A 14,580-nucleotide genomic window follows, 5' to 3' on the forward strand; every position below is an offset into this window, starting at 1 on the left:
TATCTCTGTACAGCTTTGCATAATTGGTGGTGCTATGTAAATAAACAATGGTAATAAAATAATAAGCAATTATAAATATAAATATGACCTGCCCGGTACTAATGCTTAACTCCCTTTTCTCTGACGTCCTAAGTGGATGCTGGGACTCCGTAAGGACCAGGGGGATAGCGGCTCCGCAGGAGACTGGGCACAACTAAAGAAAGCTTTAGGACTACCTGGTGTGCACTGGCTCCTCCCACTATGACCCTCCTCCAGACCCCAGTTAGAATCTTGTGCCCGGCTGAGCTGGATGCACACTAGGGGCTCTCCTGATCTCCTAGAAAGAAAGTATATTTTAGGTTTTTTATTTTACAGTGAGATCTGCTGGCAACAGACTCACTGCAGCGAGGGACTAAGGGGAGAAGAAGCGAACCTACCTAACTGGTGGTAGCTTGGGCTTCTTAGGCTACTGGACACCATTAGCTCCAGAGGGATCGACCACAGGACCCGACCTCGATGTTCGGTCCTGGAGCCGCTCCGCCGGCCCCCTTACAGAGCCAGAAGCAAGAAGTGTTCCGGAAAATCGGCGGCAGAAGACTTCTGTCTCCAACAAGGTAGCGCACTGCACTGCAGCTGTGCGCCATTGCTCCTCATGCACACCTCACACTCCGGTCACTGATGGGTGCAGGGCGCTGGGGAGGGGCGCCCTGAGGGCAATATAAACACCTTGGCTGGCAAATCATCACAATATATAGTCCCAGGGCTATATATGTGATAAATTACCCCTGCCAGAATCCATGAAAAAAAGCGGGAGAAAAGTCAGCCGAAAAAGGGGCGGGGCTATCTCCCTCAGCACACTGGCGCCATTTTTTCTTCACAGTGCAGCTGGAAGACAGCTCCCCAGGCTCTCCCCTGTAGTTTTCAGGCTCAAAGGGTTAAAAAGAGAGAGGGGGCACTAAATTTAGGCGCAATATGTGTATACAAGCAGCTATTGGGGGAAAAATCACTCAGTTATAGTGTTAATCCCTGCATTATATAGCGCTCTGGTGTGTGCTGGCATACTCTCTCTCTGTCTCCCCAAAGGACTTTGTGGGGTCCTGTCCCCAGTCAGAGCATTCCCTGTGTGTGTGCGGTGTGTCGGTACGGCTGTGTCGACATGTTGGATGAGGAAGGTTACGTGGAGGCGGAGCAGAGGCCGATAAATGGGATGTCGCCCCCTGTGGGGCCGACACCAGAGTGGATGGATAGGTGGAAGGTATTAACCGACAATGTCAACTCCTTACATAAAAGGCTGGATGACGTAACAGCTGTGGGACAGCCGGTTTCTCAGCCCGCGCCTGCCCAGGCGTCTCAAAGGCCATCAGGTGCTCAAAAAACGCCCGTTACCTCAGATGGCAGACACAGATGTCGACACGGAGTCTGACTCCAGTGTCGACGAGGTTGAGACATATACACAATCCACTAGGAACATCCGTTGCATGATCTCGGCAATGAAAAATGTGTTACACATTTCTGACATTAACCCAAGTACCACGTAAAAGGGGTTTTATGTTTGGGGAGAAAAAGCAGCCAGTGTTTTGTTCCCCCATCAGATGAGTGAATGAAGTGTGTAAAGAAGCGTGGGTTCCCCCGATTAGAAACTGGTAATTTCTAAAAAGTTACTGCTGGCGTACCCTTTCCCGCCAGAGGATAGGTCATGTTGGGAGATATCCCTTAGGGTGGATAAGGCGCTCACACGTTTGTCAAAAAAGGTGGCACTGCCGTCTTAGGATATGGCCACTTTGAAGGAGCCTGCTGATAAAAAGCAGGAGGCTATCCTGAAGTCTGTATATACACACTCAGGTACTATACTGAGACCTGCAATTGCCTCAGCATGAATAGTGCTGCTGCAGCGGTCTGACAGTGGTCTGATACCCTGTCAGATAATATTAATACCCTAGACAGGGATAATATGTTGCTAACATAGAGCATATTAAAGACGTCGTCTTATATATGAGGGATGCACAGAGGGATATTTGCCGGCTGGCATCCAGAATTAATGCAATGTCCATTCTGCCAGGAGGGTATTAGAGACCCGGCAGTGGACAGGTGATGCTGACTTTAAAAGGCACATGGAGATTCTGCCTTATAAGGGTGAGGAATTGTTTGGGGATGGTCTCTGGGACCTCGTATACACAGCAACAGCTGGGAAGAATTTTTACCTCAGGTTTCCTCACAGCCTAAGAAAGCACCGTATTTTCAGGTACAGTCCTTTCGGCTTCAGAAAAGCAAGCGGGTCAAAGGCGCTTCCTTTCTGCACAGAGACAAGGGAAGAAGGAAAAAGCTGCACCAGACAGCCAGTTCCCAGGATCAAAAATCTTCCCCCGCTTCCTCTGAGTCCACCGCATGACGCTGGGGCTCCACAGGTGGAGACAGGTGCGGTGGGGGGCGCGTCTCGGGAACTTCAGGGACCAGTGGGCTTGCCCACAGGTGGATCCCTAGGTTCTGCAAGTAGTATCACAGGGATACAAGCTGGAGTTCGAGGCGACTCCCCCTCGCCGTTACCTCACATCAGCCTTGCCTGCTGCCCTCGGAGAAAGGGAGGTAGTACTGGCGGCAATTCACAAGCTGTACTTCCAGCAGGTGAAATCAAGGTACCCCTCCTTCAACAAGGCCGGGGTTACTATTCCAAAATGTTTGTGGTACCGAAACCAGACGGTTCGGTGAGACCCATTCTAAAATTGAAATCCTTGAACACTTATATACGAGGTTCAAGTTCAAAATGGAATCGCTCAGGGCGATTATTGCAAGCCTGGAGAATTTCATGGTATCACTGGACATCAAGGATGCTTACCTGCATGTCCCTATTTACCCTCCTCACCAGGTGTACCTCAAAATTGTGGTACAGGATTGTCATTACCAATTCCAGACGTTGCCGTTGGTCTGTCCCCGGCACCGAGGGTATTTACCAAGGTAATGGCCGAAATAATTATCCCGTACTTGGACGATCTCCTTTTATAAAGGCGAGGTCCAGGGAGCAGTTGTTAGTCGGAGTAGCACTATCTCGGGAAGTGCTACAACAGCACGGCTGGATACTGAATATTCCAAAGTCGCAGCTGGTACCTACGACGCGTCTACTGTTCCTGGGTATGGTTCTGGACACAGAACAAGAAAAAAAGGGTTTCTCCCGGAGGAGAAGTTCAAGGAGTTGTCGTCTCTAGACAGAGACCTCCTAATACAAATACAGGTGTCGGTGCATCAATGCACGCGAGCCCTGGGAAAGATGGTAGCTTCTTACGAAGAAATTCCATTCGCCAGGTCCCATGCAAGGATCTTCCAGTGGGATCTGTTGGACAAGTGGTCCGGGTTGCATCTTCAGATGCATCGGCAGATAACCCTGTCTCCAAGGGCCAGGGTGTCGCTGTTGTGGTGGCTGCAGAGTGCTCATCTTCTAGAGGGCCGCAGATTCGGCATACAGGACTGGGTCCTGGTGACCACGGATGCCTGCCTTCGAGGCTGGGGGGCAGTCACACAGGGAAGAAACTTCCAAGGACTATGGACAAGTCAGGAGACTTCCCTACAGAAAAATATTCTGGAATTAAGGGCCATTTACAATGCCCTAAGTCAGGCTAGACCCCTGCTTCAACACCGGCCGGTGCTGATCCAGTCAGACAACATCACGGCGGTCGCTCATGTAAACCGACAGGGCGGCACAAGAAGCAGGATGGCGATGGCAGAAGCCACAAGGATTCTCCGATGGGCGGAAAATCATGTGTTAGCACTGTCAGCAGTGTTCATTCCCGGAGTGGACAACTGGGAAGCAGACTTTCTCAGCAGACACGACCTCCACCCGGGAGAGTGGGGACTTCATCCAGAAGTCCTCCAAATGATTGTACACCGTTGGGAAAGGCCACAGGTGGACATGATGGCGTCCCGCCTCAACAAAAAGCTAAAAAGATATTGCGCCAGGTCAAGGGACCCTCAGGCGATAGCTGTGGACGCTCAGGTAACACCGTGGGTGTACCAGTCGGTGTGTGTTCCCTTCTCTGCATCTCATACCCAGGGTAATGAGAATAATAAGAAGGAGAGGAGTAAGAACTATACTCATTGTTCCGGATTGGCCAAGAAGAGATTGGTACCCAGAACTCATTTCGGATTGGCCAAGAAGAGATTGGTACCCAGAACTCCAAGAAATGATCTCAGAGGATCCATGGCCTCTGCCGCTCAGACAGGACCTGCTGCAGCAGGGGGCCTGTCTGTTCCAAGACGTACCGCGGCTGCGTTTGACGGCATGGCGGTTGAACGCCGGATCCTGATTGAAAAGGGCATTCCGGAGGAAGTTATCCCTACGCTAATTAAAGCTAGGAAAGAAGTGAACGCAAACCATTATCACCGCATATGGCGGAAATATGTTGCGTGCTGTGAGGCCAGGAAGGCCCCAACGGAGGAATTTCAGCTAGGTCGATTTCTGCACTTCCTACAGTCAGGGGTGACTATGGGCCTAAAATTGGGTTCCATTAAGGTCCAGATTTCGGCTCTATCGATTTTCTTCCAAAATAGAACTGACTTCACTGCCTGAAGTTCAGACTTTTGTTAAGGGAGTGCTGCATAGTCAGCCCCCGTTTGTGCCTCCAGTGGCACCGTGGGATCTCAACGTGGTGTTGGATTTCCTGAAGTCGCATTGGGTTGAGCCACTTAAATCCGTGGAGCTAAAATACCTCACGTGGAAAGTGGTCATGCTGTTGGCCTTGGCGTCGGCCAGGCGTGTATCAGAATTAGCGGCTTTATCATGCAAAAGCCTTTATCTAATTTTTTTATATGGATAGGGCGGAATTGAGGACTCGTTCCCAATTCCTTCCTAAGGTGGTATTAGTTTTTCAGGTGAACCAACCTATTGTGGTGCCTGCGGCTACTTGGGACTTGGAGGATTCCAAGTTACTGGACGCAGTCAGGGCCCTGAAAAATATGTTTCCAGGACGGCTGGAGTCAGGAAATCTGACTCGCTATTTATCCTGTATGCACCCAACAAGCTGGGTGCTCCTGCTTCTAAGCAGACTATTGCTCGCTGGATCTATAGCACGATTCAACTTGCACATTCTGCGGCTGGACTGCCGCACCCTAAATCTGTAAAAGCCCATTCCACGAGGAAAGTGGGCTCTTCTTGGGCGGCTGCCCGAGGGGTCTCGGCTTTACAAATTTTGCCGAGCTGTTACTTGGTCGGGTTCAAACACTTTTGCAAGAGTCTACAAGTTTGATACCCTGGCTGAGGAGGACCTAGAGTTTGCTCATTCGGTGCTGCAGAGTCATCTGCACTCTCCCGCCCGTTTGGGAGCTTTGGTATAATCCCCATGGTTCTTACGGAGTCCCAGCATCCACTTAGGACGTCAGAGAAAATAAGATTTTACTCATCGGTAAATCTATTTTCTCGTAGTCCATAGTGGATGCTGGGCGCCCATCCCAAGTGCGTATTGTCTGCAATACTTGTATATAGTTATTGCCTAAAGGGTTATTGTTGAGCCATCTGTTGAGAGGCTCAGTTATATTTCATACTGTTAACTGAGTATAGTATCACGAGTTATACGGTGTGATTGGTGTGGCTGGTATGAGTCTTACCCGGGATTCAAAATCCTTCCTTATTGTGTCAGCTCTTCCGGGCACAGTATCCTAACTGAGGTCTGGAGGAGGGTCATAGTGGGAGGAGCCAGTGCACACCAGGTAGTCCTAAAGCTTTCTTTAGTTGTGCCCAGTCTCCTGCGGAGCCGCTATCCCCCTGGTCCTTACGGAGTCCCAGCATCCACTACGGACTACGAGAAATAGATTTACCGGTGAGTAAAATCTTATTTTTTGTGTATGTTACTTTGAAAAGTGCTTTTGCATTTTCCATTTTGTATTGCTATTCAGATTTTTTTTTAATTATAAGTAAGACTAATGTTTATCATTAACTTGTTGATCGTATTCTTAATTTAAACTATCTATGAGTGTACTTTGTATGTATTAATATGTTTAGTCTATCTACATACAGTATATTCAGGTGTAATAGGAATAATAAACTAAAAAAAAATGTTTTTATTGAAATATGTAAAAACAATCAAAGCCTAATAACATTATTAGGGCAGTACGGATGGTGTAATGGTTAGCATTACTGACTCACAGCTGAGGTCATGTGTTCCATTCCCACCATGGCCCTAACTGTGTGGAGTTTGTATATTCTCACTGTACTTGCGTGGGGTTCCTCCGTGTACTCTGGTTTCCTCCCATAATCCAAAAATATACTGGTAGGTTAATTGGCTCCCAACAAAATTAACCCTAGCATGAATGTGTGTGTGTGTACATGTGATAGGGAATATAGATTGTAAGCTCCACTGGGGCAGGGACTGATGTGAATGGCCAAATATTCTCTGTAAAGCGCTGCGGAATATGTGTGCGCTATATAAATAACTGGTAATAAATAAATGATTAATGTTAGAAAGCATTAAAACATGGTTGACCGAGTTTTCTAATACAGAATTAATTAATTTTTTATTTTATTTTTTCATTACAACATTAATTAAAAAAAAAAAATGGTTTAAACCCCAAAAAAGCATGTTGTGTGGTTTGTTTGTTTTTTTCCAAAATCCGATTTTACGTACAACCTGGAATCTGTTTCTGGGGTCCCTGAATTATAGCAACTTTAATACTTGGTATCAAGTAGACCAGGCTTTTTCAACCAGTGTGCCGTGGCACACTAGTGTGCTGCGACCAGTTGCAAGGTGTGCCGCAGAGCCAGAGCAGCTTCCTGCACCTTCAGAGTGAACTGTTGGCCCGGGCTCTTCTTACAGGATCAGTCGTGCTCTGGCCGTGACCTATGCCTTGATGATATCATAGGTCACGGCCGCAGCATCTCACCAGCCAGCCAGCCCACCCGCCTATATACACATCTTCCAGTTCCCACCTGCATCCACAGCTTTATTTATGGGGAGAACAATGTGAATAATTCATGTGGAGAGCAATAGGATTTATGTGGGGAGCAATGTGATTGTTTTTTCTATGTAGGCCAATGTATGTGTGGATTTTTTATTACTGTGAGTGCCAATGTGTGTTTTTTTCTGTGGGGAACTGATGGTGTGACTTGGCAATTTTTAAATATTGTTCGGTGTGCCGCGAGTAAAAAAAAAGGTTGAAAATCACTGAAGTAGACATTTGAAAACATTACCAGCTGACTTGTTAATATTAACATTTGCTAAGTATTGTGACATGCCCCTAATTTATATTTGTGTGTGTATGTTTATATGTATTGCAATCTGTGTAATATAAACACACGTTTTTACTTAAACATTTTTATTTATTTTTACAGGATTCACAGCCCTCTCCTTTGGCTTTATTGGCTGCCACATGTAGTAGAATTGAGCCTCCAGAAAATGGAGGTGGCGGTGGCCAGCAGCATGGTGCAACGGAACTGGATTTGAGTACTGCTCAAATTGCACAGACCGCCAATGGCTGGCAGATCATATCGACATCTGTCCCTACGTCCAAGGACCAATCTGGAGGAGATGCCTCTTCAAAGAACCGTCACATAGCCCCTGGACAGCAGTATGTTGTCACAACTGCCCCAAATATGCAAAATCAGCAGTTGCTGGCCAGTCTTCAGGGTGTAATGCCTAATATTCAATATCAAGTTATACCACAATTCCAAACGATGGATGGGCAGCAGCTGCAATTTACCACCGCACCTACTCAGGTTAATGTCCAGCAGGACGCCTCGGGACAGCTGCAAATCATCCCAGCTACCAACCAGCAAATCATTACCACTAATCGCGCTGGTGCTCAAAACATACTTGCTGCCATGCCCAACCTTCTTCAGCAGGGTGTCCCGATTCAGGGAATGGGTCTAGCCAACAATGTTCTTTCTGGGCAGACCCAATACTTGACCAATGTCCCTGTTGCTCTTAATGGTAATATCACACTTCTCCCTATGAATGCAGCTTCTCTGACTCCTACATCTCAGTCGGTGACTCTGAGCAGTGGTTCTCAAGAGAATAACTCTCAGCCTGTTACTACAGGGGTTACTATTAGTTCCTCACATCTGGCAACTTCGCATGCTAACACTGGCACCTATTTTACAAATGCCAACAGTCTCTCCAACAGCACTACTGTTAGTAGTGTGAATCTCTTGAATTGCAGCAGTGGGAGTAATACACCTGGAACCAATGTCCAAGTTCAGACTTCTCAGAGATCTAGCGGCCAGCTGACTTTGGTTGACAGCATGCAGCAAGGCCAGCAGAAGGAAAATGACCAAACCCAACAGCAACAGATTCTCATTCAGCCTCAGATTGTTCAAGGTGGCCAGCATATCCAGACTCTGCAAGCCGCTCAGCTATCTGGCCAAACCTTCAGCACACAAGCCATCTCTCAAGATGCCCTACAAAATCTCCAGTTTCAAACTTTGCCCAACACTGGCCCAATCATAATCCGTACACCCACAATGGGACCTAATGGGCAGGTCACTTGGCAAACTATCCAGTTGCAGAATCTGCAGGTTCAGAATCCTCAAACTCAGACATTCACCCTTGCACCCATGCAAGGGGTGTCTCTGGGGCAGTCGGGCAGCACTACCACCCTCACCTCCATGCCAGCTGGCACAGTAACAGTCAATGCTGCTCAACTTTCATCCATGCAAGGCCTCCAAACTATTAACCTAGGTTCCTTGGGAGCATCTGGTATACAAGTGCACCAGCTTCAAGGAGTTCCTCTAACAATAACTAATGCAAGTGGTAAGTCTGTAACTTACATTGTTCTGTTAAAATGTAATGATATTGTAAGATCACAATTTGTGTGCAGGCCACTATGAGTAAAGTATGCTTAATGTGGACCTGCCCCTAAGGATCCTGGGCTTTAGCCACAAGGCCCAGGGACCATGTGGCTAAGCCACGGCAAGCATTGGTTTTTCAAAACTTGCATCTAATTCAGTGCTACAAACTACAACACTGCATTGCTAGCATACACTGACCACTGGGGATTGTGGTACTTGTAGATCTGTGTGTGACAAAGTTGCAAATCTTTGTAAAAAGGGAACTTATAAGAGCGGCTGTGGCTATTTCTCCTGAATCTGTGACATTGTACAAAGGTTGTACAATCATGCCAAACAAATCTTATTGACTTTTTTGACTCTGTGACGAAAATAATAGATCAAGGGGGAGCTGTAGATGTAGCATATCTAGACTTTTGTAAGGCATTTGACACTGTCCCACATTGCAGACTGCTAAATAAACTTGAAGGTGTGGGGGTGGATTATAAAGCAGTTAAATGGATAAGAACCTGGTTGCAGGATAGGAAACAGACATTTGTAGTAAATGGAGTGCAATCTATGGAGGGAAATGTTACCAGTGGAGTACCCCAGGGATCTGTACTTGGTCCAATTCTCTTTAATATCTTTGTTGGTGACATTGCAGATGGTATTGAAGGGAAGGTATGCCTTTTTGCAGACGATACAAAGATATGCAACAGGGTAGACACACCGGGAGGGGTAAAACAAATGATTGATTGACCTAGGTAGGCTTGAGAAATGGTCAAGAACGTGGCAACTACAGTTTAATGCTAAAAAATGCAAAATCATGCACTTGGGTCTCAAAAACCCAAAAGCTAAATATAGTATCAAGGGTACTATAATGGAAACTACTGAGGAGGAAAGGGATTTAGGAGTCACTATTTCAAGTGACTTGAAGGCAGGAAAGCAATGCAACAAAGCAATGAGAAAGGCAAGTTAGAGTCTTGGTTGCATAGGGAGAGGAATCAGTAGTAGGAAAAAAGAAGTGATAATGCCGTTGTATAGGTCATTGGTGCGGCCCCATCTGGAATACTGTGTCCAGTTCTGGAGACCAAATCTCCAGAAGGATATAAATACATTAGAGAGTGTACAAAGAAGGGCAACTAAAATGGTGCATGGCCTACATCACAAAACGTACCCAGAAAGGCTAAAAGATCTTAACGTATAGTTTGGAGGAGAGAAGGGATAAGGGGGGACATGATAGAAACTTTCAAATATATCAAAGGTCTTAACAAAGTTCAGGAGGGAAACCTTCTTCAACGGAAGAGAAATATTAGAACTCGGGGACATACACTGAGACTGGAGGGGGGGAGGTTCAGGGGAAATTTAAGGAAAAATTACTTCATAGATAGGGTAGTGGATAAGTGGAATAGTCTCCCATCAGAGGTGGTAGAGGCTAAGACTGTAGAGCAATTTAAACATGCTTGGGATAGGCATATGAATATCCTTACAAAGAATTAAGGTTCAAAAAGGGTTGAGATTGCCTAAAGCAGGCATGTCCAAACTGCGGCCCTCCAGCTGTTGTGAAACTACATATCCCAGCATGCCCTGACACAGTTTTGCTGTCAGAGAATGCTAAAGCTGTGTCAGGGCATGCTGGGATGTGTAGTTTCTCAACAGCTGGAGGGCCACAGTTTGGACATGCCTGGCCTAAAGGATACAAAAAAAAGGGGCAGACTAGATGGGACAAGTGGTTCTTATCTGCCGTCAAATTCTATTTCTCTTACGTCCTAGAGGATGCTAGGGACTCCGTAAGGACCATGGGGTTAGACGGGCTCCGCAGGAGACATGGGCACTTTAAGAAAGACTTTAGATCTGGTGTGCACTGGCTCCTCCCTCTATGCTCCTCCTCCAGACCTCAGTTTGATACTATGCCCAGTGGAGACTGGGTGCTTTTCAGAGAGCTCTCCTGAGCTTTCTGACAAAGTATTTGTTAGGTTTTTTATTTTCAGGGAGCCTGCTGGCAACAGACTCTCTGCATCGAGGGACTGAGGAGAGAGAAGCAGACCTACTTCTGTGAGTTTCAAGGCTCTGCTTCTTAGGCTACTGGACACCATTGGCTCCAGAGGGAGTCAGAACACAAGTCTCACCCTGGAGTTCGTCCCAGAGCCGCACCGCCGTCGTCCTCACAGAGCCGGAAGATAGAAGCCGGGTGAGTATGAGAAGAAAAGAAGACTTCAGAGGCGGCAGAAGACTTCATGATCTTCACTGAGGTAACGCACAACAGTGCAGCTGTGCACCATTGCACCCACACACCTCACACAAGGCAGTCACTGTAAGGGTGCCCCTGCGCCCTGGGCAGCAATATAAACCTCATTTCTGGCAAAAGAGATATATATACAGCTAGGCACTGTATATATAAAGAGCCCCCGCCAGTTTTTATTATATTTAAGCGGGACATAAGTCTGCCGCCGATGGGGCGGGGCTTCTCCCTCAACACTCACCAGCGCCATTTTCTCCACAGCACAGCTGAGAGGAAGCTCCTCGGACTCTCCCCTGCTTATCCACGGTGAAAGGGGGTTTCAGAGAAGAGGGGGGGGGGGGGGGGGAGTGGTGGGCACATAATTGGCAGCAAATAGTATTGCACCGCTACTGGGTAAACACATTGTGTGTTTTTCCTGGGGTATTAGCGCTGGGTGTGCGCTGGCATACTCTCTCTCTGTCTCTCCAAAGGGCCTTGTGGGGGAACTGTCTTCAGATAAGAGGATTCCCTGAGTGTGTGGTGTGTTGGTACGTGTGTGTCGACATGTCTGGTAAAAGGCTCTTCTAAGGAGGAGATGGAGCAAATGTGTGTGTGTGTGGTGTCTCCGTCGACAACGCAGACACCTGACTGGATATGTGGAATTAAGTGCTGAGGTAAATTTATTGCACAAAAGATTAGAGAACAGACAGGGAATCTACCCATGTCTGTCCCTATGTCGCAGGGACCTTCAGAGTCTCAAAACGCCCACTATCCAAAATAATACACTGATACCGATACGGAGTCTGACTCCAGTGTCGACTACGATGATGCAAAGTTACAGCCAAAACTGGCAGAAAAGTATTCAATATATGATTATTGTAATAAAAGATGTTTTGCATATCACTGATGACCCATCTGTCCCTGACACGAGGGTGCACATGTTTAAGGGGAAGAAAGCTGAGAACATTTCCCCCCTCTCATGAACCAAATGAATTGTGTGCAAAAGAGCGGGAATCTCCAGATAAGAAACTGCAGTTTCCCAAAAGAATTCTCATGGCGTATCCTTTCCCTGCTAGTGCTAGGATACGATGGGAATCCTGCCCTAGGGTGGACAAGGCGTTGACACGTTTACCCAAAAGGTAGCGCTGACATACCAAGATACAGCTACCCTCAGGGATCCTGCAGATAGCATGCAGAAAAGTACTTTGAAGTCCATTTACACACATTCTGGTACACTACTCAGACCGGCGATTGTGTCTGCAGGGGTTTATAGCGCTGTAGCAGCGTGGACAGATACCTTATCAGCAGAGATTGAAACCCTAGATAAGGAATACCATGTTATTGACCCTAGGATATATAAAAGATGCTGTCTTATGTATAAGACATGCTCAAAGAGACATTGGTCTACTGGGTTCTAGAGTCAACGCTATGTTGATTTCTGCTAGATGTGTCCTGTGGAACATGCAATGGACAGGTGATGCCGACTAAAAGAGGCATATGGAGGTTTTACCTTACAAGGGTGAGGAATTGTGTGGAGGAGGGCTCTCGGACCTGGTCTCCACAGCTATAGCTGGTAAATCTGATCTTTTGCCTTATATTCCCTCACAGCCTAAGAAAGCACGACATTATCAAATGCAGTCCTTTCGGTCGCAGAAAAACAAGAAAGTATGAGAAGCGTCCTTTCTTACCAGAGGTAAGGGCGCAGGGCACAGCTAGTTCCCAGGAACAGAAGTCCTCCCCGGCCTCTACTAAATCCACCGCATGACGCTGGGGCTCCGCTAAGGGAGTCCGCCCCAGTGGGAGCACGTCTTCGACTCTTCAGCCACATCTGAGTTCACTCACAGGTGGATCCCTGGGCAATAGAAATTGTTTCTCAGGGTTACAAGCTGGAATTCGAAAGGTGCCTCCTCGCCGGTTTTCCTTATCGGCCCTACCGGCTTCTCCGCCAGAAAGGGAGATAATATTAAATACAATTCGCACATTGTATCTCCAACAGGTGGTGCTCAAGATTCCCCTCCTTCAACAAGGAAGGGGATATTACTCAACCTTGGCTGTAGTCCCGAATCCGGACGGTTCGGTCAGACCTATTTTAAAATTAAAATCTCTGAACCTATACTTGAAAAGGTTCAAAGGCAAGGTGGAATCGCTCAGAGCGATCGCCAGCCTAGAGGGGGGGGGGGGTGGGGGTATTTTATGGTGTATCTAGACATAAAGGCTACATACCTTCATGTTCCCATTTATCCACCCCATCAGGCGTACCTGAGAATTACGGTACAGTATTGTCATTACCAATTTCAGGGTAATTGGCGGAAATGATGGTGCTCCTACGCAAGCAAGGAGTCACAATTATCCCATACTTGGACGATCTCCTAATAAGGGCGAGATCTAAAGAGCAGTTGTTGAACAGCGTGTCACTTCCTCTGAAGGTGTCACAGCAACTCTGCTGGATTCTCAATATCCCGAAACAGGTGTCAATTCATCACTGCACTCTGGTCCTTGGAAAGATGGTGGCATCTTACGGGGCCATTCCCTCCGGCAGGTTCCATGCGAGGACTTTCCAATGGGATCTACGGGACAAGTGGTCCGTATCACATCTACAGATGCATCAGTTAATCACCCTGTCCCCTAGGGCCAGGGTGTCTCTCCTATGGTGGCTGCAGAGTGCTCACCGTCTGCAGGGTCGCAGGTTCGCCATCCAGGACTGGATTCTGGTAGCCACGGACGCGAGCCGCCGAGGTGGGGGAGCAGTCACTCGGGGAAGAAACTTCCAAGGTCTTTGGGTCAAGTCAAAAAACTTGTAATCAAATCAACATCCTGGAGCTGAGGGCCATATACAACGCCCTTCGGCAAGCGGAAACATTGCTTCGCGACCTACCGGTTCTGATCCAGTCAGACAACATCACCGCAGTGGCTCATGTAAACCGCCAAGGCGGCACAAAGAGCAGAGTGGAAATGGCAGAAGCCACCAGGATTCTCCGCTGGGCGGAAAATCATGTAAGCGCATTTTCAGCAGTTCATTCCGGGAGTGGACAACTGAGAAGCAGACTTCCTCAGCAAACACGACCTGCATCCAAGAGAGGACTTCTTTAGGAAGCCTTCGCACAGATTGCAAGTCAGTGGGAACTGCCACAGATAGACATGATGGCGTCCCGCCTCAACAATAAGCTACAGAGGTATTGCACCAGGTCAAGAGACCCTCAGGCAGTAGCTGTAGATGCCCTAGTGACACCGTGGGTGTTCCAGTCATTTCCCAGTTATTTCCCCCTCTTCCTCTCATACCCAAGGTGTTGAGAATGTTAGGAGGGAGAGGAGTGAGAACAATCCTCATTGTTCTAGATTGGCCACTGATAGTTATCTACCTTTTAACATAAGCTATTTACTAATACCGTGTAGCCGTAATGGCCGCTAAACCACGTGCACGTGCTACGCACTTCGTACGCTATTTGCGTACAAAGACTTCACACGTGGTACGCAAGTTACGTACACACGCTGCGCTGGGTGTACGGAATACACACAGCGAGCGTACACACAGACAGTAACCTTTATAAACTTTAAACACAGAATATGCTTACACTGTAAACCTTAATACCGTGGTACTATAATGGTGTAACACTGAACCTTTGTGAGTATGCAAGCT

The 14,580-nt window shown here is 47.3% G+C and overlaps 1 protein-coding gene across 1 annotated transcript in view; it reads left to right on the forward strand.

The window, feature by feature from the left end:
* SP1 (Sp1 transcription factor) overlaps positions 1–14,580 on the forward strand; it is a 60,318-nt gene that overhangs the window by 16,971 nt on the left and 28,767 nt on the right. Inside the window, exon 3 of the mRNA XM_063952117.1 lies at positions 7,292–8,708. Coding sequence (XP_063808187.1) covers positions 7,292–8,708 — 1,417 coding nt within the window. The remainder of the gene's footprint in view (positions 1–7,291; positions 8,709–14,580) is intronic.

The sequence above is a fragment of the Pseudophryne corroboree genome, chromosome 2 (assembly GCF_028390025.1).
Source record: "Pseudophryne corroboree isolate aPseCor3 chromosome 2, aPseCor3.hap2, whole genome shotgun sequence".
Classification (NCBI taxonomy): domain Eukaryota; kingdom Metazoa; phylum Chordata; class Amphibia; order Anura; family Myobatrachidae; genus Pseudophryne; species Pseudophryne corroboree.